General features: G+C 39.0%; 1 protein-coding gene across 1 annotated transcript in view; it reads right to left on the bottom strand.

Annotated features, from left to right (window-relative positions):
* pof1b (POF1B actin binding protein) overlaps nucleotides 1-26805 on the bottom strand; it is an 85880-nt gene that overhangs the window by 1729 nt on the left and 57346 nt on the right. The window contains exons 7-15 of the mRNA XM_060832652.1: nucleotides 24459-24492; nucleotides 22108-22188; nucleotides 20120-20212; nucleotides 19413-19526; nucleotides 18673-18825; nucleotides 15313-15435; nucleotides 8887-9009; nucleotides 6219-6289; nucleotides 86-194 (exon numbers count right to left, since the gene is read on the bottom strand). Coding sequence (XP_060688635.1) covers nucleotides 92-194; nucleotides 6219-6289; nucleotides 8887-9009; nucleotides 15313-15435; nucleotides 18673-18825; nucleotides 19413-19526; nucleotides 20120-20212; nucleotides 22108-22188; nucleotides 24459-24492 — 895 coding nt within the window. The 3' untranslated portion in view covers nucleotides 86-91. The remainder of the gene's footprint in view (nucleotides 1-85; nucleotides 195-6218; nucleotides 6290-8886; nucleotides 9010-15312; nucleotides 15436-18672; nucleotides 18826-19412; nucleotides 19527-20119; nucleotides 20213-22107; nucleotides 22189-24458; nucleotides 24493-26805) is intronic.

Below are 26805 nucleotides of genomic sequence, written 5' to 3'. Positions count from 1 at the left end.
ACACATTTTATTCTTTCGAAGAAAGAAGCAACATACTGACGGTGTGTGGGTTTATGAGACAATTGAAGAGAATATATTAACTTACCTAGTTTTACAGTTTCCGACCCTTTTCAATGAAAACAGTCTGCAATTCTCTACCAGGTGAAGTAAGTTTAGAATCCTTCAAAAGGCCAAGTATTGGATAGTCAAGATACCTATATTGGGGAAATAAAGGTAAGAATTATTCTTCACAAACATCTCGCATGAAACAAACCACTGGAAAAATTGTAAAATGTATATTTTCAGTTTTAAATTTCTTGCAAACCTTGTTGGATTTTGTTTTTTTAAGATCGATAATGGCAACTCTAACTTTGCATTTTTTTTTAACTTGACTGTTAGAAATATGCAGCCAGATTATTGTAGACACAAGGTACAATATGATGAGGCACCAAATTATCCTAAAACAACAGAGCTACTCCATACAGGATTTTGATCTCAGAGTAAGATCTGAACAAAGTTAAGACAACAGAACATGATTATGTACTTGTTCAACGCCATGGCTACCATTTCTGTTACAGACATTTTGTATTCTCATTGCATGCTTGTACTCCCATAGTTTATTTGCTTTTCAAATTTACTGAGATGAATGACAGGAAATAATGTAAAAAGAAATTTGTTTGCGTAGCACCAATACCTGCAGAGTCCACCCAGTTTTCACTGTCATATTCAAGAGGGTTTTGGATAGAAGTAACATGCGAGGAGAGGGGGGGAAAAAGAGAAAAAGACAGGAAATTGGCACTAGCTAATTATGCTAATTTGACATGTTTGTGCAGATATGAGCAAAAAGATATACTTCTGGGTTGTAATACTGTGATTCTATGACAATAGACTCTGGTGAACAATTGTGTGTGCACAGATGTAGAAAATAAATGTCCAACAAACTTAATAAATCTTAAGTTATTTAGATGCCACAGAAACAGCTCGCGCTCACTCTCTCTCTCCTTTTCTGGTTCCCAAACATGTGTATTTATTGACATGAATAAGATAATTTCATCAAGCTATTAACAGGTTAAGGATATACTTGCAGGCCAGACCTTTCTGTAAGTTTACTGGATCTGATCTGAACACTTAAACGGGCAATCAAGGAAGTGAAGAAACATTGGAATGAAAGAGCCCCTTCGGGGGATACATGATAATTTTGGTAGAAGTGATTATTACCATGAACTACAGAAATTAAATCTACTTTTCCATCCCCAGTCTGGGATTAATAATCTATCTTCAGTTGCCTCAGTGTCTACTTAATTGCATTTGAACTATTGTGCTAGTGTTTCACAATGAATCACTTACAATTGTTTGCATCTCCAGCTCTTTAGTAAACTGGGTAATCTGTGACTCCTGATCCAATCTGGCAGGTATTACTTATAGTAGTATGGCTAAGTAGATGTATATTCTACCCTATGCTGGTTAGAAAGGATGCATATGTGTCTCTCAACTTGATTGAGTCTTTTTGAGCAAGTGACCAAAAAGATTGAGTGCAGAGCAATAGACATTGTCTACATGGACTTAATTAGTCTTTGACAAAGTCCCACATGGTAGACCGATTAGTAAAGTTAGATCGCATGGGATTCGGGGAGAACTTGCCAATTGGATACAAAATTGGCTTGACAATAGGTGACAGAGTAGTGGTGGAGGATTTTTTTGGACTGGAGGCCTATGACCAGTGGTGTTCTGGAGGGCTTAATGCTGGGTGCGTTGTTGTTATCTAAGATTACAAAGACATCTTAATCAATTGGGCCAATAGGTTTAAGACCGGTAGATGGCGTTTAATTTGTATATATGCATTGGGTAAAATGAACTTATACAGTTAATAGTAGGCCCTGGGTAGTGTTGTTGAACAGAGACCTCGGGGTTCAGGTACATAGTTTTTTGAAAGTTGTGTTGCAGGTAGACAGGGTGGTGAAGAAGGTATTTAGCATGCTTGCCTCATTGCTCAGATCACTGAGTAAATGAGTTGGAATGCAATGTTGGAATTGTACAAGACATTGATAAGGCCACTTTTGGACTATGGTGTACAGTTCTGGTTGCCCTGCGATAGGAAGTACATTATTAAAAGGGTTCAGAAAAGATTTACAAGCATGTTACCAGGACTGGAGGGTTTGAGTTGCAAGGAGAGGCGAGGACTTTCTTTTTCCACTGGAGTGTATGAGATTGAAGGGTGATCTTATACAGCTTTACAAAATAATGAGGGGCATGCATAAGGTTAATTGCAGGTTTCTTTTCTCTGGAGTGGGGGTATTCAAAACTAGGAGGCTTATTTTTAAGGTGAGGAGAAAGATTTAAAAGGGACCTGAAGGGCAACTTTTTCACACACACAGTGGTTCATATGTGGAATGAACTGCCAAGGAAGTGGTGGATGCAGCTACTGTTACATTTAAAAGACATTTGGACAGGGATATGAATAGGAAAGTTTTTAGATGGATATGGGCCAAATGCAGGCCAGTGGGACTAATATAGTTTGAGAAACTTGCTCGGCATGGACAAGTTGGACTGAAGGGTCTGTTTCCATGCAGTTTGACACTAACTCTATTAAATTCAATAGGAAGGGATATTAGATTGAAAAAAAGGTGTGCAGTTGAGTTCAAACCAAAACATAAACCCTGAGGTGAAACCACCTTTTCCTCTTCCCTGCATCAGATGGCAACAATTTTACACATGTCCTTAACATAACATAAATTTAAGGAGTTAACATAAGTATTAATGTAAGGAAATATTGGGACATTCAGCAAAAGCTTTGTTTTTTTTTAATTCACTCATGGGATTACCCTCAGAGATTGTGGTGATCTACCCCGTTGGAGTGTACGTCATCACAATGCTGTTATGGTAGGGTTCCAGGATTTTGACACAGCAACGATGAAGGATTAGTAATATAATTCCAAGTCAGGATGATCTGTGACTTAGACAATAGACAATAGACAATAGTAGGCCATTCAGCCCTTCGAGCCTGCACCACCATTCAATATGATCATGGCTGATCATTCCTAATCAGTATCTGCTCCCTGCCTTAACTCCATAACCCTTGATTCCACTATCTTTGAGAGCTCTATCCAACTCTTTCTTAAATGAATCCAGAGACTGGGCCTCCACTGTCCTCTGGGGCAGAGTATTCCACACAGCCACCACTCTCTGGGTGAAGAAGTTTCTCCTCATCTCTGTCCTAAATAGTCTACCCCATATTTTTAAGCTGTGTCCTTTGGTTCGGCACTCACCCATCAGCAGAAACATGTTTCCTGCTGCTAGCGTGTCCAATCCTTTCATAATCTTATACGTCTCAATCATATCCCCTCTCAGTCTTCTGAACTCAAGGGTATACAAGCCCAGTCGCTTCAGTTTTTCAGTGTAAGGTAATCCCGCCATTCCAGGAATTGACCTCGTGAACCTACGCTGCACTCCCTCAATAGCCAGAATGTCTTTCCTCAAATTTGGCGACCAGAACTGCACACAGTACTCCAGGTGTGTTCTCACCAGGGCCCTGTACAGCTGCAGAAGCACCTCTTTGCTTCTATACTCAATCCCTCTTGTTATGAAGGCCAGCATGCTATTAGCCTTCTTCACTACCTGCTGTACCTGCATGCTTACCTTCATTGTCTGGTGTACAAGAACACCCAGATCTCTCTGTATTCTTTACCTAAATTGATTCCATTGAGGTAGTAATCTGCCTTCCTGTTCTTGCCACCAAAGTGGATAACCATACATTTATCCACATTAAACTGCATCTGCCATGCATCTGCCCACTCACCTAACTTGTCCAGGTCACCCTGTAATTTTCTAACATCCTCATCACATTTCACTCTGCCACCCAACTTTGTATCATCAGCAAATTTGCTAATGTTATTGCTGATACCATCTTCTATATCATTAACATATATTGTAAAAAGCTGCAGTCCCAGCACGGATCCTTGCGGTACCCCACTGGTCACTGCCTGCCATTCCGAAATGGAGCCATTTATCACTACCCTTTGTTTCCTATCAGCCAACCAATTTTCAACCAATCTAGTACTTTGTCCCCAATACCATGCGCCCTAAGTTTACTCACTAACCTCCTATGTGGAACTTTATCAAATGCTTTCTGAAAGTCCAGGTACACTACACTACATCTACTGGATCTCCCTCGTCCATCTTCAGAGTTACATCCTCAAAAAACTCCAGAAGATTAGTCAAGCACGATTTGCCCTTCATAAATCCATGCTGACTCTGTCCTATCCTGTTACTACTATCCAGATGTGTTATAATTTCATCCTTTATAATAGACTCCAGCATCTTTCCCACCACTGAGGTCAGACTAACTGGTCTATAATTTTCTGCTTTCTCTCTCTTACCTTTCTTACAAAGTGGTATAACATTAGCCACTCTCCAATCCTCAGGTACTGATCCCGAATCTATCGAATTCTGGAAAATAATCACCAACGCATCCACGATTTCCTGAGCCACCTCCTTCAGTACCCTGGGATGTAGACCATCAAGCCCCGAGGACTTATCAACCTTCAGACCTAACAGTCTCTCCAACACCAAATCCTGGCAAATACAGATTCCCTTAAGTTCAGGTCCTTCAGTCACTGTTACCTCAGGGAGATTGCTTGTGTCTTCCCCAGTGAACACAGATCTGAAGTACCCATTTAATTATTCTGTCATTTCTTTGTTCCCTGTAATATATTCCCCTGTTTCTGTCTTCAAGGGCCCAATTTTAGTCCTAATCAATTTTTTGCCTTGCAACAACTTGAAAAAGCTTTTACTATCCTCCTTTATATTATTGGCCAGTTTACCTTCGTACCTCATTTTTCCTCTGCGTATTTCCTTCTTAGTAATCCTCTGTTGTTCTTTAAAAGCTTCCCAGTCCTCTGTTTTCCCACTTATCTTTGCTATGTTATACTTTTTCTCTTTCAACTTTATATAATTCTTAACTTCCCTAGTCAGCCACGGCCGCCCATGCCTCCTCCTGGGATCTTTCTTCCTTTTAGGAATGAACTGGTCCTGCAACTTCTGCATTATACACAGAAATACCCACCATTGTTCCACCACAGTCATCCCTGCTAAGGTATTGCACCATTGAACTTTGGCCAGCTCCTCCCTCATAGCTCCACAGTTCCCTTTATTCAACAGAAGTACTGTCACTTCCGACTGTACCCTCTCCCTCTCAAATTGCAGATTGGTGTTGGAAAGTAACTTATAATTGACACGTATAAGATTATGAAAGGATTGGACACTCTGGCAGCAGATTGGACTTGGAAGGTAACTTTAAGATCGTGGTGCTCTGACACATCTATTGCCCTTGTCCTTCTGGGTAGTTGGTAGAAGCAACTGGTTTGGTTGTTGTTGATGGAGCTGTGCTGCAATACTGCAGATAGTACACAATGCCATTTTTGTTGGTGGTGAAGATAATAAATGTGGAAGGTGATGGACATGATATCAAGCTTATTGAGTATTGTTAGAGCAGAAGTCATCCAGAAAAGTGGAAATGTATACATCAGAGCTGGCTTGGGTCTTATAGATTGTGGATAGGTTTTGGGGAATCAAGAGGCGAGTTGTTTGTCACACAATTCCGGTCTCTTGTTATCACTGTATTTAAAGCTGGACCAGTTCAGTTGCTGGTTAATGGTAGTTTCAGGATATTAATAATAATGTCATTGGGAATCAGTGGTAGCAATGCTAGTGAATGCTTTGAGGGTTCTACGCTTTAGGGAATTCTTCAGAGCAACCTCCAATTTCCTGGGCAGCTGCCTCAGTTTCTATGGCAACTCCCACCTATACTGGAATAACAACTGGTCATCGGAAAATCCAAGCCATTTTGATCACAACTCAGCATCCATACTACTGATGGGCAGGGAGTTGGATATGATTGCCTAAGCATTCCATGAGGATTAGCAGACACTGAAATTGTAGGTGTGTAAGCAGCAATGGTAGGTTCATTGTACAATCAGCAAAACTGCATCATTTATACAATACCTCATGGGTTTTCTTTTGATATTTTTTGCATTAATTTCATTGTTGTGGCAATGTCTCTTTTAAATTGCTCAAAGATCATATTCATGTCATCCACAGGGACCAAATTAATATAATTTATACATTCAAATCTATTCTGTCAAAACCATTTGAACTGCTTTTCCTGTCTGCAATCTAGTTGTCTGTCAGTGACATACCAGTAATATCTGTACTTTCTAAATAATGTTAATCAAATGGATTACCGCTTCGTTATGATTGTGTGTGTCACATTCTTGTCTGGCTCACGTGATAGAGATTTCAGTCTCATGATTTCCTGATAAAGAGATTAAAACAGTTAAAAGTTTTCCGATTTGGTCTGAGATTTCATAAGTCCTCTTACAATGTGCTCTCGCTGTTCAAAAATTCAGAAGTCCCAATGAGTCTTGTTGGCAGCTACCTATTAATAAGATCCCCTTCTAAAAGAAATGCTCTTCTGGAGTTCCTGGCATTTGTTTCCACTCCACATTGTGAGTCTCACATCTTAATTTTGTTTCAAACAAGCAACCTATGACAAGCAACCGTTAACCTGGATAACATTTTGATTTGGGCTGAAAAAGTAGTAATAATATTTGTGCTTCTATACTAACTGAGTAATTACCATTGCTAATGTGAGAAGTCCAGGTATCTTCCATAATCAGCATGTTACTGACATCAACATCTTGTGTGTCAGCTTAACTGAACTATCTACATCCCCACCATAGCTGCAAGAAGGCTAAAGGCTTGGCACTACTTTTAAAAAGGAAGTTTGTGTATTTAAAAAAAAAGACAGTGTCTGGCATGGGAGTATTTCCAATGATTATTGATTTAGAATAGGCACTATTGATTACAATTCCTTGTGCAATTCTTGCCAGACCAATTCCTTCTTTAATCTGATTCTGGCTAATTAAATAAACTTTGAAAATTTCTGACACTAATCCTTTTATCTATTTTGTATAACGTTTCTTTTTATAAATTTTAATACCATTTAATCCTTTTCCATTCTTAGCTGCTGAATGCTGTCTGAAATTACACCTTCAGCCTGTAGTTGGTGCTAATTCATAAATTAGCCTGGTCATGTTCTCCCAAGGTGTCAGACATAGGCCAGAACAAGTTGTTTAAAAGGTTGGCAGTCCTTGCATTTTCTACGACTGCATTCAGCTTCTGTACAATGAAGCATGCAAGAGTTTGTGTTACCATGCCCCTACGAATCATTGGGGAATTTATGTTAACAGGTTGCCAAGTTACCTGCCTACTAAGATTATGCATCAAATGACATCAGAAGTTCTTTCAGCCCTCTACCATAGAGCCTCATACCTAGCAATTCCATCATTATTCTATTTATAACGAATCTTTTATTTGATCTTAGCACCAAATCTGGATCTCAAATCAGTATTTCCTTTTCAAGTGGAGGTTGTAACAAGTAAGTTTTAAATATCCAACTATTTATTAAAATATTGTTGGTACTATCAATTCAAGCTGTTGTCTTTAATACTCACTATCTTAACAGCATACGGATGCTAGGGTGGAAAGGAATTTTGGACCTAGACATCTCCATGTGGCCAAGTGAGGGAGGATTGCAGTGACCTGCGTGCAGCTCAGGGCATTACCAAGTGCGAATGAACCAAGCAAAGATAAAACTAATTTACAAAATTGGACAGGCAAAGGCTCAAATAAAATTTTGATTTATATATAGGGCAGTACGGTGGCACAGTGGTTAGCACTGTTGCCTCACAGCGCCAGAGACCCGGGTTCAATTCTTGTCTCAGGTGATTGTCTGTGTGGAGTCTGCACGAGTTTCCTCCAGGTGCTCCGGTTTCCTCCCACAGTACAAAGATATTCAGGTTAGGTGAATTGGCCATGCTAAAATTGCCCGTAGTGTTAGGTGCAGGGGTAAATGTAGGATCTGGGTGGGTTGCTTTTCAGAGAGTCGGTGCGGACTTGTTGGGCCGAAGGGCCTGTTTCCACACTAAGTAATCTAATCTAATCTAATCATTAAAAAAAAACCTGATGTTCAGGACAGAATTTTTCCTGAGATTCTCCTTAACTCCTGTCAGGACCCCATTCCAGAGAAGAGCATGAACAGTTGGTTACATCATTTTGGCAGACTTGCTCCTAACCTTTCACCAAAATCATGAGTAAAGTCAAGAAAACACAAAAGTTGTATCCCATTAAAATGTCTCTTTGGAAGTTTGTGAGAAAATCCAGTAATGGAGTGCTTAAGTCTCCTATGAAGCAGGAACAAACAGGGTAAATCACAACAGATATACTTGCACTAGCACTGAATGTTTTGTAATCCAATCCAGGTACAGAGAGAGAGATACTGAAAATGTGTTGCTGGAAAAGCGCAGTAGGTCAGGCAGCATCCAAGGAACAGGAGATTCGACGTTTCGGGCATAAGCCCTTCTTCAGGAATCCTGACGAAGGGCTTATGCCCGAAACGTCGAATCTCCTGTTCCTTGGATGCTGCCTGACCTGCTGCGCTTTTCCAGCAACACATTTTCAGCTCTGATCTCCAGCATCTGCAGACCTCACTTTCTCCCCACAGAAAGAGAGATCCCATCCAGTGGTTCCAAATAAACTGTTCCTCACTACAGTGACAATGGCACAAAGTATTGGTGGAAATTGGATAGAATATTGGCAAGATGATGCCTGTATATTTGACAGTACTTCGTTGGCAGCCTATTGTCAAGCAATCTATGCTCGACTGGTGAGTCTAACTTGTGACTGTGCTCTGGAACTATGTGGGGGAACCACAGAGACACCCACTCCCACACTGCACCCAACAGAACAATACTGCGCTGATCAGTCTAGAGCTGACTCTGTACTGAATTCACTCTTCATTTAGCTTGACACTGCCATTGAAATCAAACAGAAGCCACGTGATTTACTCACCTCACTCTTTTGTCTAATAATGGCATCCTTCTCACTTAATCTGTTATTGTATTCGGCCAATTTACTTTTCAAGGTGTTATCTTGTCCTGAGGATATTTCATGTTTCATGCTGCGGATTTGTGACTAAAAGAAACAAATAATTTATACTTTTAAAAAGAACAGTCCAATTCACAGCTCATAGCCAAACAATGACTTGCTCCCACACTGAACAGACTGGTTTAGACAAATAATTATCAATTAGCTTTCACACTGAAATATCTTGTGATGCTTTTCTGAGGTCTAATCAAAACAGTAGCTGTCTCACTGAAGAAATAGTGTTAGCTGGGGTGACTTAGTCTTGGTTAAATAAGTGGATCTGAAAGGAGGGCAGGGATCGCATATGTTTTGCTGGTTTATTCTAAGGTATAGATCCAGGTTGTGGAAGATGATAGTGAAATACAGATAAGGGTGACACACAAGTGTCCAAATGCAAAGGAATTCAGAGTTTTATTTTTGGTTGGACGGAGGGGGAGATGGGAGCCTGAGATGGAGAGGAAGAGGTGCTGATGGGGGTTGGAGGACAGGTTTAAAAACTTAGGTAAAGCAGAAGCCATTACTGAATTGAAATGTGCAATGAGAAATTTTAATTTGAGGCATTTCAGGACAAATATTCAGTGATAACAGGGATAACAGGTGGTTAGATCTTGGTGTTTTGTGTGGGAGTTTGCAAGGACAGAGGGGTCCAATGTGGGATTTTTAGGGATGGGATTAATATTGGTGGCTCTGAACTAAAGGATGTGATACTTGAGAAAAAGAAGATATATCAGAAAGCATGGTAGCCAGTAGGATAGGCTAGATTTTAGTTTGCAAAAAATGAGTATTAAATGTATGTTTTCTAAAACTAAATAAAAATCATTACAATCAGAATAAGTCAGGCTGGGGAGAAAAGCACTTCATTTGCAAATTCACTTGAGGACAAAACCTCAAACAGGTCCAGAGCAAATCAGGCTGGAAGATGGGTTTCATTGAGACAATCAACAGGATTTCATGGAGTGCCATCGTCCTTGATCCAACAGGCAAGAATAGTTTACAGGGTGAAGGAACCCACCCAAGTGCCTGGTAAGTGCTCCACAGGAATTTAGAGTCAGCAACATTAACACTATTGAGTTGAGGGGTGATTTCCATCTCTCCAGAAATAGGAAGTTCCACTTCAAAGGGCTGCTGGCCAGTCAGAAGCGACAATTCTCCAGTACTAGGAGCACCAGTGGAAGGGGCAGCAGCTGTAGTGATGACCTTAAGGAGACAAGCGCTGCTGGATTTTGAATGGCATGTAAATCTCGCTGGAAGTGGATGATGCAAGTTGGGGTTGAGATACAAAGGCCATAATGGGAGGTAACCTGAGACAGCTGGGTCCTCCAATTGCCCTAAAAGTGTCTGTAATGGTGGGCCCCCTCTCCACACCCATCAACAGTGTCACAGGAAATTCTGACTGGATGGACTCTTGCTATGGGCTTCTTCTGCCATTGGTTAAATTATAAGGAAGGCAGGGTGAAGCTTTTTAATGGACATTAATCTGTTAACCAGTAGGTGGGACAATGCTTCCTGCATTGCTGGTGAAAATAAATGCTGCAGGGGTAGAATGGACATGCAGGAAGGTAGCAGTAAGGATAAATGAAGGTACACAATGTTCTTGGGTAGCAATATTAAACAAATATATAGTTTTTTTTTCAGAAGCTTGTAAGTTCAGTCACTAAATCAGAAGTATATCAAGCAAAATTAACAGATCAGATATGAGTATGGATGACAGTGCACAGGAGAGATGAATGGTGTGTACAGAATTTGCTCACTCATTGAAAATCAATATAATTTATATTCATCACATGCAATGACTTTTTAAAATGAGTCAGCTAAAAGTTGAATTAGTCCAGGCTTGCCCTGGCAGCTCCAGTGAACAGCATGCAAAATGGGACAGAATCATAACATAAGCAAAAAGAGCTATTCAAAATTAGTCATAGAAACAGGAATAATCCACTTAGCCATTGAGGCCAATTTGCCATTGACTGACTTATCTGTATCCTAATTCCATTTGCTTACATTATTTTCACAACCTTTTATGCCCTTGTCTTGAAGATGTCTACCTAAGTCGGTTTTTAATTGAGCTAGCATTTTACTACTTTTTGAGGGACTTAAAAGATCTAAATTTCTCCCATCCTTTTCATGGAGAGGTGTTCCTAATCTCTTGGCTGCAGGGCCTGGCTCTTGATTTTTATGTTGAGGACTTTAGGTTTTCTTACCATAATGCACCTTGCTCCAGGTTCTACTCTGCTTATTAAAGAGATGACTATTCTTCCTGCTGCTAGTTTGTGGCCTATAATTGTTTCCCCTCATCTTTGAAGGCTTGCTGCAAAATCTCTTATTTACATTTTTGTTTGCATTTATTTATTTAGATTTACACCACCATACAGCACCGTGCAAATGGTGTCAGTGACCAGCTTGAAAGCTGGCCTGGTCTGGGACCACACCGAATGAATAAATCTGGTGAATAACTGCGGCACCAGTAGTTCTTTGTGCAGATCTGTATGTGGAGCTAGGAGAGATAGGTGAGGTGCTAAATGAATACTGTGTGTCGGTATTCACGAAAAACAATGAATTGGTGGAGGATGATCTCAGGGAAGGGAGTGACAGATTTCTATGTCAAGTTGCTATTAAAAAGGAAGAGGTGTTGTGTGTCATAAAAAGTATTAACTTAGATAAGTCCCTGAGTCCTGATGGGACCTTTCCCAGAATATTGAAGGAGGCAAGAGAACAAATTGCTAGAGCATTAAAAGACAGCTTTGTATCTTTTGGCTACAAGTGAGATCCCAGAGGATTGGAGAATAGTCAATATTGTCCTATGTTTAAGATGGGAAGCAGGCATAATCCAGGAAATTACCGGCCTGTGAGCCTCATGTTGGTGGCAGGGAACTTATTCGAAAAGATTATCAGGGACAAAATCTATATGCATTTGGAAGCAAATGGACTTATTCGCAATAGACAGCATGGTTTTGTGTGGGGTGAGGTTGTGCCTCACTAACTTGATTGCATTTTTTTGAGGAGGTGACAAAGTCTTGACAAGGTCCCTCATGGCAGACTGGTACAAAAAGGGGAAGTCACATGGTTTTCAGGGTGAGCTGGCAAGAGGCGTACAGAACTGGCTTAGTCACAGGACACACAGTGTAGCAGTGGAAGGATGCTTTTCGGAATGGAGGACTGTGACTAGTAGTGTTCCACAGGGATCAGTTCTGGGATCTCTGCTGTTCATGGTCGACATAAATGATTTGGATGAAAATGATGCTGGTCTAATTCATTTGCGGATGATACAAAGATTGGTGCAGTTGCAGATGGTGAGGAGGATTGTCAGAGGATACAGCAGGATATAGGTGGGCAGAAAAATGGCTTGTGGATTTTATTCCAGACAAATATGAGGTGATGCATTTTGGAAGGTGAAGCACAGTTGAAAATTATACTTTGAATAGCAGAACCATTCGAAGTATTGATATGCAGAGAGATCTGGTGTGCAGGTCCACAGGTCACTGAAGGCAGCAGCACAGGTAGATAAGGTAGTTAGAAAAGGTAGTTATGGCATGCTTGCCTTCAGTGGAAGGGGCATTGAGTACAAGGGTAAGCAAGTTATGCTGCAGCTCTATAGGACTTTAGTTAGGCCTCACTTGGAATATTGTGTACAGTTCTGGTCACCACATCACCCGAAGGATGTGGATGCTTTGGAGAGGGTATGGAGAAAGGTTTACCAGGATGTTGCCTGGTATGGGGAATTTCAGCTATGAAGAAAGGTTGGATAGACTGGATTTGTTTTCACTGGAAAGCAGAGCTTGAGGATGCCCTGACAGGAGTTTGTAAGATTGTGAACGCAAGGGTAGAGTGGAAAAATTTAGGCTTTTCCCGCAGGGTCAATTACTGGGGGACATATGTTCAAGGGGTGGCGGTCTAATTGTGAGGCACATTCTTCATATAAAGGGTGGTGAGTCGAAAAGGTGGTGCTGGAAAAGCACAGTAGGTCAGGCCGCATCCAAGGAGCAGGAGAATCAATGTTCTGGTCATAAGCCCTTCATCAGGACTTCACTGTAGGGATTCCTGATGGAGGGTTTATGCCCGAAACATCTCCTGCTCCTCGGATGCTGCCTGACCTGCTGTGGCTTTCCAGCACCACATTCTGGACTCTTATCTCCAGCATCTGCAGTCCTCACTTTCTCCCAAAGGATGGGGATTGCCTAGAATGCACCGTTACAGGTGGTGGTGGAAGCAGACAACAGCAACATTCAAGAAACACTTAGACGAATGCATGTAAAGGAAGGGAATAGGGAGGGATACGGATCCTGTAAGTGAAGACAGTTTTAGTATAGAACGGCAAAATGTGTTGCCATGGGCTTGGAGGGCCGAAGAGCCTGTTTCTGAACTGTATCGTTCTTTAATCTTTCAATTTGAGTACAGGGCAGCATGGTGGTTCAGTGGTTAGCACTGCTGCCTCATAGTGTCAGGGACCCAGATTTGATTCCAGCCTTGGGTAACCATCTGTATTGAGTTTGCACATTCTCCCTCTGTCTGTGTGGGTTTCCTCTGAGTATTCCGGTTTCCTCCCAGGGTCAAAGATGTGCAGGCTAGGTAAATTGGCCATGCGAAAATGTCCATAGGGTTCAAGGATGTGGAGGTTAGATTAGGTGCACTAGTCAAGGGAAAATGTAAAGTAATAGGGTTAGGGAATGGGTCTGGGTGGGTTACTCTTCAAGAGGGTCAGTGTGGACTTGTTGGGCCTAATGGCGCATTTAGATACTGTTGGGATTCCATGATATTATCTACTTCCTACACGCTACTAATTAATTAATCAATCAAATCTCCTAACCAAGCCAGTAATGGGCTTTAATATTAGACTAAATGGAATTTTATTAAATGCCTCTGTAAATCCATGTAAACTACAGCCATACATTTTTGGCAATTAATTCCATTACTTATGCAAAAAAATCAATTAGGCTCGTTAGACATGACCTCTTTACAAATTCATGTTGGCTGTTTCTAACCAGCTCATTGTTCTCTAAGCACTCGCTCCACCATTGATGATTGATCCCAATAATTACTTCATGACAGATGGACGGCTGCCAGGTCTACAACTTTCTGGTTCTCATATTTGCCTTTTTTGAGTAATAGTTTTGCATTACTAATTTTCAACCGAAGTTGGGGCGGGGGGTGGATTTTCTGAGACCAAAAATCTTTGGAGGATTATGGCTACTGTATCTGCAATGGTTTTTTCATCAATTCTTTTATAAGCCATGTGTCAAAGCCATCTGGTCCCAGGGGTTTGTTTAAACTTCAATGTCATTAATACTGTTTTCTTACTTAAGATCAGTGTCTACAGATGGAGTAGTTTACATAAATTTACAAAGGCATTTGATGAAGTTCCACATAGTTTAAAATTAAAGCCATTTACAAGCTTGGTTAAAGTTAGTAGCCAGGTTAAAGTTAGTAACATGCTGAAAGTAGGGGAAATGGATATATGTACTCAAGTTAAAACAATATGATGTCTCGCAGAAGTTGAAAAGGGATAACTAGTAGTTTCTCAGAGGTATTTGATTTATTATTCATTTTTGTGCAAAGTCAATTATAGTATCTTTCTCCCATACTCAGAAGACTAGCTCAAAGTGCTGGATTTTATCCAGCCCATTATGAAAGCAAACATAGTGCCTGGTCACTTGATTGTGGCAAAGGTCCTGCATCAGTCTCTTGGCAGTGGCAAAATCTGCCCTGAGTAAGTCATAGGGTTGAAGGGGCTTGTGTGAGATACCTGATCACAAGTGATTGGCTGTCACTTAGCCTTAGTGTGTAAAAAGAAATCAATTTCTTCTGGCCTCCACCATGAACTAATGAAGGTTCCCCAACTACACTAGGTGGGTGAGACCTCAGATGGCCCCTACAGAACCCTCGCCACTCACTATACAGGTCTGCTGTTTCTGTAACTTTGTTTGCCATCTTACCAGCATCTGTTTTTACCCTTTACTACTTATGCTGTTAAATCTTTTCATGCCAATGTTAATAAACTGGTCAGTGCGAGTGAGTGAGCGAGCTAGTGCATTCTATAACTGAAAAATAAAACAATGTCATTCTGTCCAGCTGTGTGCAGAAATACACTACCCGTAATGGTGTCGAGATAAATTCAAAAGTATCTTTTAAAATGGAATAAGCATATACTTAAAGAAGAAAAATACAGGGTTATAACAAAAGAGCAGGGGAATGAGACTAAATAGACAACTCTTTCAAGTAGTCTGAACAAGCAGGACGGATTAAATAGCCACCTCTTGTGCTGTATCATTCAATGAATTGATGCAATTTCCAGTTGAGGCTTAAAAAGAAATAGTGATCATAGTAAGAGCCGTGACTGCAAGAAAATGAATTGCATACCCTCAAATAATCGATTTCCTTGTCCTTTTCTTCACGCAGTTTGTTGACCATTTCATAGTAATTATTAGATATTTCTGTGCTAAATATTGAAGTGGATGATTTACTTGTTGGGCTCTTGGACAGCTGTAAGTATCAAAACATAGTCCGCATTAAGCAAGATTTTCATTGAAGACAGTTATACGCCAAATTCAACGAGGTTCATCTCCTCTGCAATTGAATTAAACCAAACCAGTCTGTGTTCCTTATTATTATGCCTTGAGCATGCTCCATCAATTGCTTAAAGTAGTATACTGCCACAGGAAGTAAATGGAACTTGTTTTCAGTTTGTGTATAAGCAACTGAAATAATCTTCCCAACTTGCTTATCCATTTCAGAGCATTATACAAATGTTAGCAGACTACATTTCAATTTTTCATGTTAGGTTCATTGTCACTTGTCAGTTTTGTCAATGACTTTTTTATATTTCCCCTTCAACCTGGGCAAAAGCTGCGAATAGGTGCAATGCATTGTAATTTTGCAATAAAGCAATTTCGGCTCCTGTGTTTTGTCATCTATCTGTAACTGTTGATAACCCTTCAAACTTCTCCTGAACTGTGATTATCCAGTCCCACCATTGCATTATCTGCCTGGTTTTGATTAAGCTGCACCAGAGATTGCCAAGTTGTTATTCCCCTTTTATTTACATAATTATAAAAGTTAAAATGATTCCCTTCTAAAGGATCTTTGCACTCATTTCCTATGAGTTGTGATTAAGTTACATCCTTACTGGAAAGTCTAGATTATCTTTTTTTGTTGGGGAAAAAAACATATTAAAGATGCATTGAAGCAGCTTAAATTCAATAATGACAACAATGCATCTGTCACTTTGGAAGCACTATGCTTTCAGTAACAGGCTATTATATTAATTCCTCAACTTGCAAATGATTTAAATAATCTTAATGAGGAAAAATGCCTGTTTCAAACAACAAAAAAAAACCAAGGTCCAAACAGAAGCAACTGTAACAAAAGCTATTTCTTCCTCTTTTACCCTGGGAGTTAGTCTAAGGTACCAGAATCCTCTGTGGTAGTATCTGTTCTTTTCATCTCCTGTGATGGGCATGACCCTGGGCTATGCCAGATTTCTGTGGACATGATAACACTTCACTGCCAGCAAATCTATAATAGCCTAATAATGAAAAGATTTGGGTGTATCACTGTCTGCAAATAATAAACTAAACATATTTCCCAGCCAACATTTGGAGTTGGCCAGATGTCACACTGCAAAGCGTGTGACAACTATAGTGTTGAATATTAACAACTGAGAGGGATTATAATCCTTCCAGTGAGGGGATAGATAAATAACAAAGTTAATCTCAAGTAGTAACCATGACTGGTTTCTCAGTGTGATAATGGTACCCACTAACATCTGAAATAAGTTTGTGTTATTGACTGAGAACATTATTTCTAAAATAAAATAGAAACAGGTTAAATGCACTTTCCTGAGGTTCTATTATAACGTCAACTTGAAACATGTCATGCATTTGATGCAACAGTTCATTAAAAATATGTCTTGTGCTGCATTTAATGAGGTCAGGGTACTATATTATATTGAAAGCTTGACCAGATTTTGGTGGTATTCACAATAAATACAATACCCATTTTTTACCAAGACAGAGTAGTGTAATTATTTTAACATGAAAACACATGTTGTTATTCATGTTCTTTATTTCTTTGTTTGTTTAAATATACTCTATTATTGGGTATTGCCAGTTACTTTTTCCTTCTAAGTTGATTGAGATTATACTGAGCTGAGGATTCAATGTCTTGTAATCAAGTGCATTTACAACTACTAAGTAATCTAAAAAAAAATGGATCAACATATTCCAAAAATGACCAGACTTATATTTGAAATAGAAACGGAATTAACATTCAAAAAGGTTCTGAAGAACCATAGTGGACTCAATATTTACTGTGTTTCTCTCTCCCCAGATGCTGTGACACCAACTGAGTTCCTTCGGCGTTTTCGGTGTTTATTTCAGGTCTCCAGCATCCGCAGTATTTTAATCTTATTTGATGTTTTGTTGCGAAACAGGCTGAAGAGGTGCAGAGCGTATCCAGTGACTTTGCATGTTTTTGAATCAGCAAAACTAAAATGCATTCACAAAGTGTAACACGAAATAATCCACTTGTGTCAGTGAATGAGGGAGTTTCTGGCAGGAGGCCAGTAAATATAAAGATAGGCATCAAGTTCATGGTCCAAGCATATCAGAAACTTTTGTGCATAAACAAATTTGTTGGAACAGAACCAGAAAAGGGACAAGAATGTTTGCAAGGTTAAGAGGGTATCAATACGTAATGAAGCAAAACTTATCAAATGTTCTGAATCAAGATTACTTTCACAGGTTCCCTGTCAAACTTGGTTATTCTCCTGAATTAATATGAAACAGGTAAATGGACAATTCTAAAGGAAATTTTGTTAAAAGTGAAAGAATAGTTATTTTCTTTGAATTAAGTTTTCCTGAATTTCAATGGTGAGCTGTCCATTCTCATAAGAAACACCCACAGCCTATTTTTCCAATAAAAGTGTTTTCACTCACAAGAAAGATCTTTTAGGTTACAATGTTACTGTGGAGACATTTTTAATATAAACATAAATGTAAAAGTCGAAAATGAAATAATGTATACATTCAAAACTGCAATGGTAAAGGTAATGTTGCCATAGTCTTACCTGCTGTCTCAGAGAGGAAAGACTGGTGGTGATTTAACCGGAGAGTCACCATGACACGGTGGCTCAGTGGTTAGCACTGTTACTTCACAGCACCAGGGACCTGGGTTCGATCCCTGCCTCGGGCGACTGTCTGTGTGGAGTTTGCACATTCTGCCCGTGTCTCTGTGGGTTTCCTTCAGGTATTCCGGTTTCCTCCCACAGTCCAAAGATGTGCAGGTCAGGTGAATTGGTCATTCTAAATTGCCCATAGTGTTCAGTGAATTAGTCAGAGGGAATCTGGTCTGGGTGGGTCACTCTTTGGAGGGTCAGTGTGGACTTGTTGGGCCGAAGAGCCTGTTTCCATGCTGTAGGGAATCTAAGATCTAAGACACAGGTGACAGGAGTCGTTGATAAGGAGACTCCTTCACGATAATCTCAGGCAGTGAACTTTTGGCATCACTCTGCATTGTAAAACAGCGTATAGCCGGTTTGATCTAACTGACCCCCTACAATGCAACAATTTAGTTAAAGATTAAAATGTTGTCTGTAGCTACCAAATGTTGGACAGAGCAAATGTTTCTTAAGGCAGTGATAAGTAAATGAATAGACTCCAAGAGTAGCCTCTGTTTGACTTAAATATTCTGTATGAGGAAGATACAGTATCTATTTCTCACCTGCTGTCTGAGTGCCTCATTTTCTTGTTCCAGTGCACGCTTGCTATATTCCAATTCTTTCACACGGAACTCCTTGTCTGCCTCTGAGTTCCTCAGAGTTAAGATCAGCTCCTCAAGTGAACGGTTAGTTAATCCATTATCTTTAATGGTGTTCTGAACCAAAATGCCAAAAGAGAAATATTGAGTGTATGACCATTAAATATCCTTCTGTCCCCATCTATCTTCTCTCCCACACCACTGGCACAGTGCATTTAATAATTAAAATGTTTAATATACTATTAATGCAAACGTTGTTTTCACATGAAAAATACATGCCATTCATTAATTGCTTGGCATTCTCTTCCTTTCAGATGTCAAAGGAAAAAGCAAGTGAATTTTACAGCTCAAGTCATTTATTGACTACCAGATGAACTGATTACAAGATGTACAAAAATAAAATATTGTAGATGTTGGAAATCATGTTTCATAGTAGGGTGAGACAAGAAGATACAACATTTACCAATAACTATACAACATAACAGCAATATTTGATATTTTCAAATTAAAGATAAAATTTGTCAATATTCAGAACAAATACAAGGCATTAAGATACAGTGGTTGAGAAGCTGAGATACAAATTATATACTAATAGGAACACATACCACAGCTGCAAAACTGCAATAATGCATTGGTATGAATTTCCAAGTGTCTGATTAGTCATCAGCTACATTAACATCATCCATTTCACTTAATAACTTTACCTGCAGCTGTCGGTTATTCTCTCGCACAGATTCCAAGAGCTGTAAGTATTCTGTCACCTGCTGAGATTTAAAACCCAGATCTCTTTCTAGCATTTCCTTGTCCATTGCAAGTCTCTGTGGAAATAAAAGTAGGACATATTTCTGACCTGTATTGAGGATTACATTGTGTGCTGTCTACTTTTAAGCTTCTATATGCAGATGGAGTCTACAAGGAGAATTTTAAAAAATCACATTTAGCAACATGTGCAGTTCTGATTTTAACGTTCCTTACTGTCTCTGACCTATCAATGTTAAATTTTAATTCAAACTGTTTTTTTTCCACTGGAAAACAATATTTTTCATGTCATGTTTCCATGTCTCCCATCCCTGCCACCACCATTAATTCAGACCAGAACATAGTATGAATCAAAAGAAAACTTGTGCTTAAATATCAAGCATAATACTGATGCCTTTGAAATAGAAGCATTTGTTAATAAATGAATTTATATAGATTGGTACTTCTTTCAATTTTCAGTTCCTACATAATCAAGTACATACCTAATATCTCAATTATTAGCAAATCAGAACTCAAAATCAGTGTTATATAATAATGCATCATAACTAATCACAAGTTTTGGTGGTCCTTCTCAATTTTAAATTTTAATTTGGGTGCTTATGTACATTTAAGTTCATAAACATTGTGAATTGTTATAATCTCTTGGACTTACATTTAGGTCATCTTGCAAATGGAGCAGATCTTCACGGAGGCTATTAAATGTCATCAAGAGTAGTCTTAGGGACTTGTCCACGGTAATTCTTGTCTAAAGGCACAATCATATAAAAGACATTAGTTCAGCAATCTGTAATATTTCATGACCAAGATACAGGATTTCTCTAGCTTAATCATGAAACTGAAAACACATGCAGAAACTTGACTACCTCCCATACAACTGTAGGTCAGAAATATAGCTATTAACCAATCAGACAAAAATTAAGTGACAACTGCAACCTAAGAACGCAATTCTTACAATACTAAATGTCTTCCTTGCTGCAACAGTGATGGTTTGGAGACTGTGTCTGCAAAATGTTGACTAAATCATAAAGTTACATCACTTCCAAGTTGGGGAGAAATCAGCATTGCAATCCTGACCATTTATCCTTTTAGAAATTTTCAATCAGCCTGTGTCCTTGGCTCCCAATTTTATGCAACTGAGTCATACAGATAAGCAAAGTCCCAGCCTGTGTTGAGGTAGATATTTTTGAATTCACCCAGGAAGCATTTTCATCTTCTCTCCTACCCCAACGTGTATTTAAGATTCTACTCAGTTCTTTAGCCTGCAATAGATAATGGTTTCTTTCCTATTAGAAGGTATAGGTTAATACCTAAGGGAGAGCCTTGCATTTTTTGATTTATATTTTATTGATCTGGATCTTGTGAGTGCAGGGAACAATTTTAATGTTTACAGATTATACTAACTTGGAAGAATTGTAAGCTATGAGGAGGACAACATGGAACTCCAAAAGGCGAGTGACACATTGGGTGAGCAGTGGGAAAGGTGACAGATGAGGCTCAAAGCAGAGAAGGGAGAGGTGATGCACTTTAGGAGGAAGAACACTGACAGACAATATAGAGGGTACAATTCTAAATAATGTGAAGGATCGGGGGACCTGGAGAAATATGTGCACAGATCATTGAAGATGGTGCAGACAGGTTAATAAAGCATGCAGTATTCTTGCCTTTCCTAATAGTGCCACAGAGTAGCAGAGCAAGGAGGAAATGCTGAACTTGTACAAGACCCTTATTAGGCTTGGCTGGAGTACTGTGTACAGTTTTGAGTGCCACATTATTGAAAAGATGTGAATGGATTGGAGGGTACAGAAGTGATTCACAAAATGGTTTCAGGAATGGGAAACTCTGGTTATCAGGATAGTTTGAAGAAGTTGGGACTGTTCTTGCAGAGAAGACAGCTAAAAGGAGATTTGAGAGGTTTCCAAAATCGTAAGTGAGTTAAACAGAATAGATAGGAATAAGCTGTTCCCACTCGTAAAAGAGAAACAAAAAAGAGGGGGCATAGCTTTCCAATGGTTTGCAATGAAAACAAGGCTGATACAAGGTTTCACTGAGCAAGTAATTAGAATATTGTATGCAGAGCCTGGAGACATAGTGGAGTTAGGTTCAAATGAGACATTCAAGAGGGCATTTAATGCTACTTTGGTTAGAAGTGGTATGAAGAGATGTAGGGAAAAGACAGGAGATTGGTATTAGGAGATTGTTATTAATAGAAAGACCTCCTTCTGTGCTGGAACAGTTCATAGAATCCATACAGTCTGATAAGAGGCCATTTGGCCCATTGAGTCTGCACTGACCTTCCAAAGTGCAAAGACCCAGGCCTTTTTCTATCCCCATGACCCTGCGTTTACCGTGACTAATCCACTTAGCAACCTGTACATCTTTGGATTGTGGGAGGAAGCTGAAGCACCTGGAGAATGTGCAAACTCTGCACAATCACCTGAGGCTGGAATTGAACCGGGTCCCTGGCGCAGTGAGTCAGCAGTGCTAATCATTGTGCCACTCCTGTGATTCTTGGGTAAATGGTCATACTCCAATGGCCATAATATAATAGATAATTACATAGTGAAACTCTTGCAGAAAATAAGCTGATTCACATTTTTCATTATATTTCTGTAACTGATATTACTGTTCTCTCAGTTTTACCTGCAAGAGATAGCGCAAGTGTTGTTTTGTCAATTCAGATAGTCCTTTTGGTATCAAAGTTTCAATATTTTCACTGGCATCCTGGAAAATAAAACGTTCTATTTAGGGCTATATATAGTTTTAGATTCATTTAGAATGCAAATATATTGTAAGTAACCTGAAAGATCTCTGCAAAAGATCTACTTGAAAACATCTGAGCAGAAACTCAATTATTCTGCACCTAAAATTTCAACGGGTGAACATTCTAGCAAAATAAATGGAAACATTTTAATCTTCTCTCCTACCCCAACGTGTATGTCAGGTTCTACTCAGTTCTTTAGCCTACAATAGATAATGGTTTCTTTCCTAATATCTAAGGGAAGCAGAATGTTCTATAAAATTGTTTGTTTTGCATATGTGCCCTATTTTACCCATCTGTGAATTCTATAGTGCTCCAAACACAGTTAAGACCAAGGCCAATTTCTTCTGTTCTTTGTTTATTGTCTTCTCTAGGATATAGTTCTGTATCCCAAGCTATTTTTTTTTTGTGGCTTTCCACATTCATGTACATTACTATGTTTAATAAATTAAGTCATCTGAAATCATCCTTAAATTTGGTGAATTTTAATACTATCATTTGATTGAGAGATTACTCCAAGTCCAAATCAAATTATTTCCATTATTAGCACAGTCTTTCTGTTCTCTAATATAGATTCATTCAGTGTACTTCATCTCAGTTTCACGAGTTGCACATCCCACACTTATCCCGTTCCACTTTTCTATAAGCGAAATTAGTACAAACTGCACCTCTTGCTCCATGCAGAACCTAATCCCAAACTACGCTGGTCTCACCTACCTGCTCCTAGCCCATATCCCTCCAAACCTTTCCTTTTCATGTATTTATCCAAATGTCTTTTAAACATTGTAATTGTGCCCACTTCCACCACTTCCTCAAGACATACATTCCACATACAAACCACTCCTAGTAAAAATTTGCCCCCATGTCTCTTTCAAATTTCTGTCCTCACACCTTAAAGATGTGGGTAAGAGACTCTCCTGGGACAGTCCTTGATCCCTTTGGTCTGCTGCTGGCACCTGTTTCTATTCCAACTGTGTTTCAACCTTGACGGGGACTGATAATCCAAATGGAAAATTCCAATAGGATTCTGCTGAATGGCCTCATTAGGCTATGTCATCATCCTAATAAACTGTCTATCATTTGTATTTGGGTAACTGCCACGCAGCCCACCCAACTGGCAAGGAAATGGCAACATTCCAGCACACCACTTTTCAACATCAATTTTCCAGTCCCTGTTCCGTCAGATGCGAATGGAAGACTACGCCCTCCGAGTGGGCATTAGGGTGAAAACACGAGATAGAAGTTAAACAGCTAGAAACGTTGGCCTGGTTGACGCTGGAGGCCTTACAAATGACAGGCGGGTCTCTAAGTTCTTTGCTCCCAATCCCCACATTAGCAATTTTGAGAAAGCAAGGGTACAAATCACCAGCCCACACCCTGCAATCCAAGCTGGCCAGCTCCATTGAATGGTAGGCAATCCCTTTGATGATAACAATCTTCATAAAGTCAGACCCAGCTTCTCAATCCACTGTGAACAGTATCAATCAAAACAAATGGCCAGACATCTATTTCTCCAGATGGCCTCATTATTAGAAACTATAATTTTGTTCTCTGTGTCTTTCTTGGACTTTAATTTTCCTTCTGGCTGCCTTATTATTTTATGGAATCCTCTCTTTACCACGAATACTTTATTTTCTATTGACATTGTTTCACTTTGCATCGGACTCCTCTTGTATTTAAATAGGTCTAATCATTTGTATGCTGTACTCTAGTCCACTGAATTAATTGGACAGTGGGTCTCCTGCTATCTTAGCAAAATGGATTTTATTTCCTGTCCTTTTTTTTCCGCTTATTCACTCATGGGATGTGGGCATGACTGGCTGGACCAACACTTAATGCCCATCCCTAATTGCCCAGAGAGCAGTTAAGTGTCAACCATATTGCTGTAGTCCTGGAGTGATATGTACGCCAGACCAGGTAAGGATGGCAGTTTTTCCTGATAAATCAGCAATGGTTTCATGGTCATAGTTAGATTTTTAATTCCAGATTGTTATTGCATTCAAGTTCCATTTGCCGTGACAGGCTTCAAACCCAGCTCCCCAAAACATTACTTGGATTTCTGGATTATAGTCTAGTGATAATACCTATATCTGCCCATTTCTTTGCACCATTTGTTTCTAGCCTCAGAAATAAGTATTCTCTATCGAAAACCGGGAAGTCAAGATTGGAGAGAGAGAGAATTGAAAATATAAATGTAGGCATATATGGTCTAAAATAAAACTCCAATACTCACATTGTGGTCAGTGCTTATTTCCAAATTGTTTTGCCTGCCAAATAAATGAAACAACAAACATAAATCTATTTAAAAACACACTGCAGTAAGTTATGCAATAAGTTGTACTAAACAAGTACGGGACTTCAATTTTTAATTAACAAATTCACATCTATTTGCTTACCTGCATGGTCTGAATGTCAGGTTTTGATGTCTTTAATATATTTCTACCTTGATTTATTCTGTTTTATATTGAGTTCATGAACATTTATTTATAAGAGAGGAATTAATGAATAGTAGAATCTGACATGTTGAACAAATAGAAATCTACATTTAGAGATAAGTAAACGTCTTTGAGACATTGCACCATGATTTACACACACAACAAGAGGGTGGGTCCACAAGGTACAAAGAGCATTGACAGAGGAAGTCTGGACTGATTTGCACAGAAAACTAACTGACCGGAAAGAATGTACAGTGATGTACATTGAGCAAGCACTAACGGCAGAAGATGTGCCCTAAGTTACATTTTAAAGTAACCCTGCAGATACAATGGCAAAGTGAAACATGTATACTTATTCTAAAATTGTTCAATTATTTACCAAAACTATGTTGACAATGTTAAGTATGTTTAAATAGAGTAAATTTGTAACAAAAGTTATCTATTAAATGAGTTAAACTCACCTGGGTAGATTTCATCTCCCAGTTAGAAACCCACAGTCATGATGTTTCAATCATGTTAGTTTGTAAACACAGTGATCTCAGCTTGCCAGTGTAAACAACTTTAATGGTATGAAAGCAGCACTATTTGAAGATTATTTTATTTCAACTGCTATACGCTATGTATACAACTGGAAACAAGATCTTCAGTCTGTTTTCTGTGACTTGATATTCTCTCATGCCCACCCTATAGTGTGTGAAAGGTTTAAGCTTCTATTTTAGCACTAATTTCTGATGTTTCCCAGGCTAACGCAAATATTGAAAACAGTTTGTAAAGTCTCCAATTCAATATTAAACATTGGTTTTAAATTTAAAAAAGAGTAATAACTGCTCTTCTTACCCACGAACACTAAATAGTCTCAAGAATAAAACCTTACAAATATGATATTTATTTGTGCTCTTGCAATTGGACATTGTCATGTATAGCAAAGAGTAATCTATCAATGTGACGGCGAACCTCAAAGAAAGCTATCCACAAAGGTCTGGTGTTCCCTGTGATACAGATTTCTTCTGTTCCAACTGTTCTGGTGCCAGGTTAAGGTTTCTAGCAAGCAGCGTACTGAAAAGTTTTGACTGAGTGAAACAGGCATTAAAACAGACTGATCATTCTTCACATTAAAATTTCCAGGGTAACGTCAAAGATTAGGATGCATATGTGTAACTTAGGTTGAGGGTGAAGTATCATAAATTTAAAAACTATTTTTAAAATGTGGAATTTACACAGTGCTCAAATTTGACATTCCACAATCATAAAATTAGTTTTCCGATCCAGAAACATACTTCAGCAAAAATTTCAATTATGCCATTAAACACCCAAATACATTTTTCAGCAAAAGGTAGCTTTTACAATGTTGCTTTTACATTAGGCCTTGTGCAATAGTGAATTGACCTCTTGTTAGTTCAGAGCTTTCTAAATGATTGCAGGGATCCTATAGAAAAGTACAAAATGGCTGCTAGCAACTTCTGGATTTCTGCATTTAACTGTAATCACTGTTGTGTGTGGTACTATGAGTATGATAGCCATCTCTGCTCTATTATTCAATTTTTAAAAAAATATCTGTTTCTCCCACTGGAAATTAAAGTGACTGCAGTGTAACAAAAATTGTTACATTGAAAATTGAAAAGTTAATGCCGGTTTCAAAAATGAACTTAACGCTTGCTATTCAAATGAAAACAAATAAGCTGAACAATTGTGGAAAAAGATGGAGTGAGACTAGGTGATTTCAAAAGATAACATGTCACGTTAATCACATTAGACAGATCTAGTGCTTTCCCAAACACACATTCATTTTCTAAACAAATTACTTCCTGGTTTCTGCTTCAAACATTTGCCTAATCATTTGTTTCCCTTTTTTGAGAAATGTGCCAAGTTTACATTTCAATAATGTAATTGTTACATTAATTATAACCTAAATGTGTAGAAAAATGAAAAGATATTTTCATCAGCATTGATGTCAAAATTCTGCTGCCAATGGGGAACTGTCAAGTTAAAGGAAATTGCTGCTTATGCAGGTGATCAGGCTGAAGTAACAAGAAACCATTGACCCCTGGCTGTGTATGTGTGTGTAACCTAGGTGATGCCCATATCACCAGTCAATTCAACTACAAATCTGCTGGAGTGAGATTTCATAATGGTAACTGAAGAATA

The sequence above is a fragment of the Hemiscyllium ocellatum genome, chromosome 11 (genome assembly GCF_020745735.1).
Source record: "Hemiscyllium ocellatum isolate sHemOce1 chromosome 11, sHemOce1.pat.X.cur, whole genome shotgun sequence".
Lineage (NCBI taxonomy): Eukaryota > Metazoa > Chordata > Chondrichthyes > Orectolobiformes > Hemiscylliidae > Hemiscyllium > Hemiscyllium ocellatum.
This window is presented reverse-complemented; position numbering and strand designations above follow the sequence as displayed.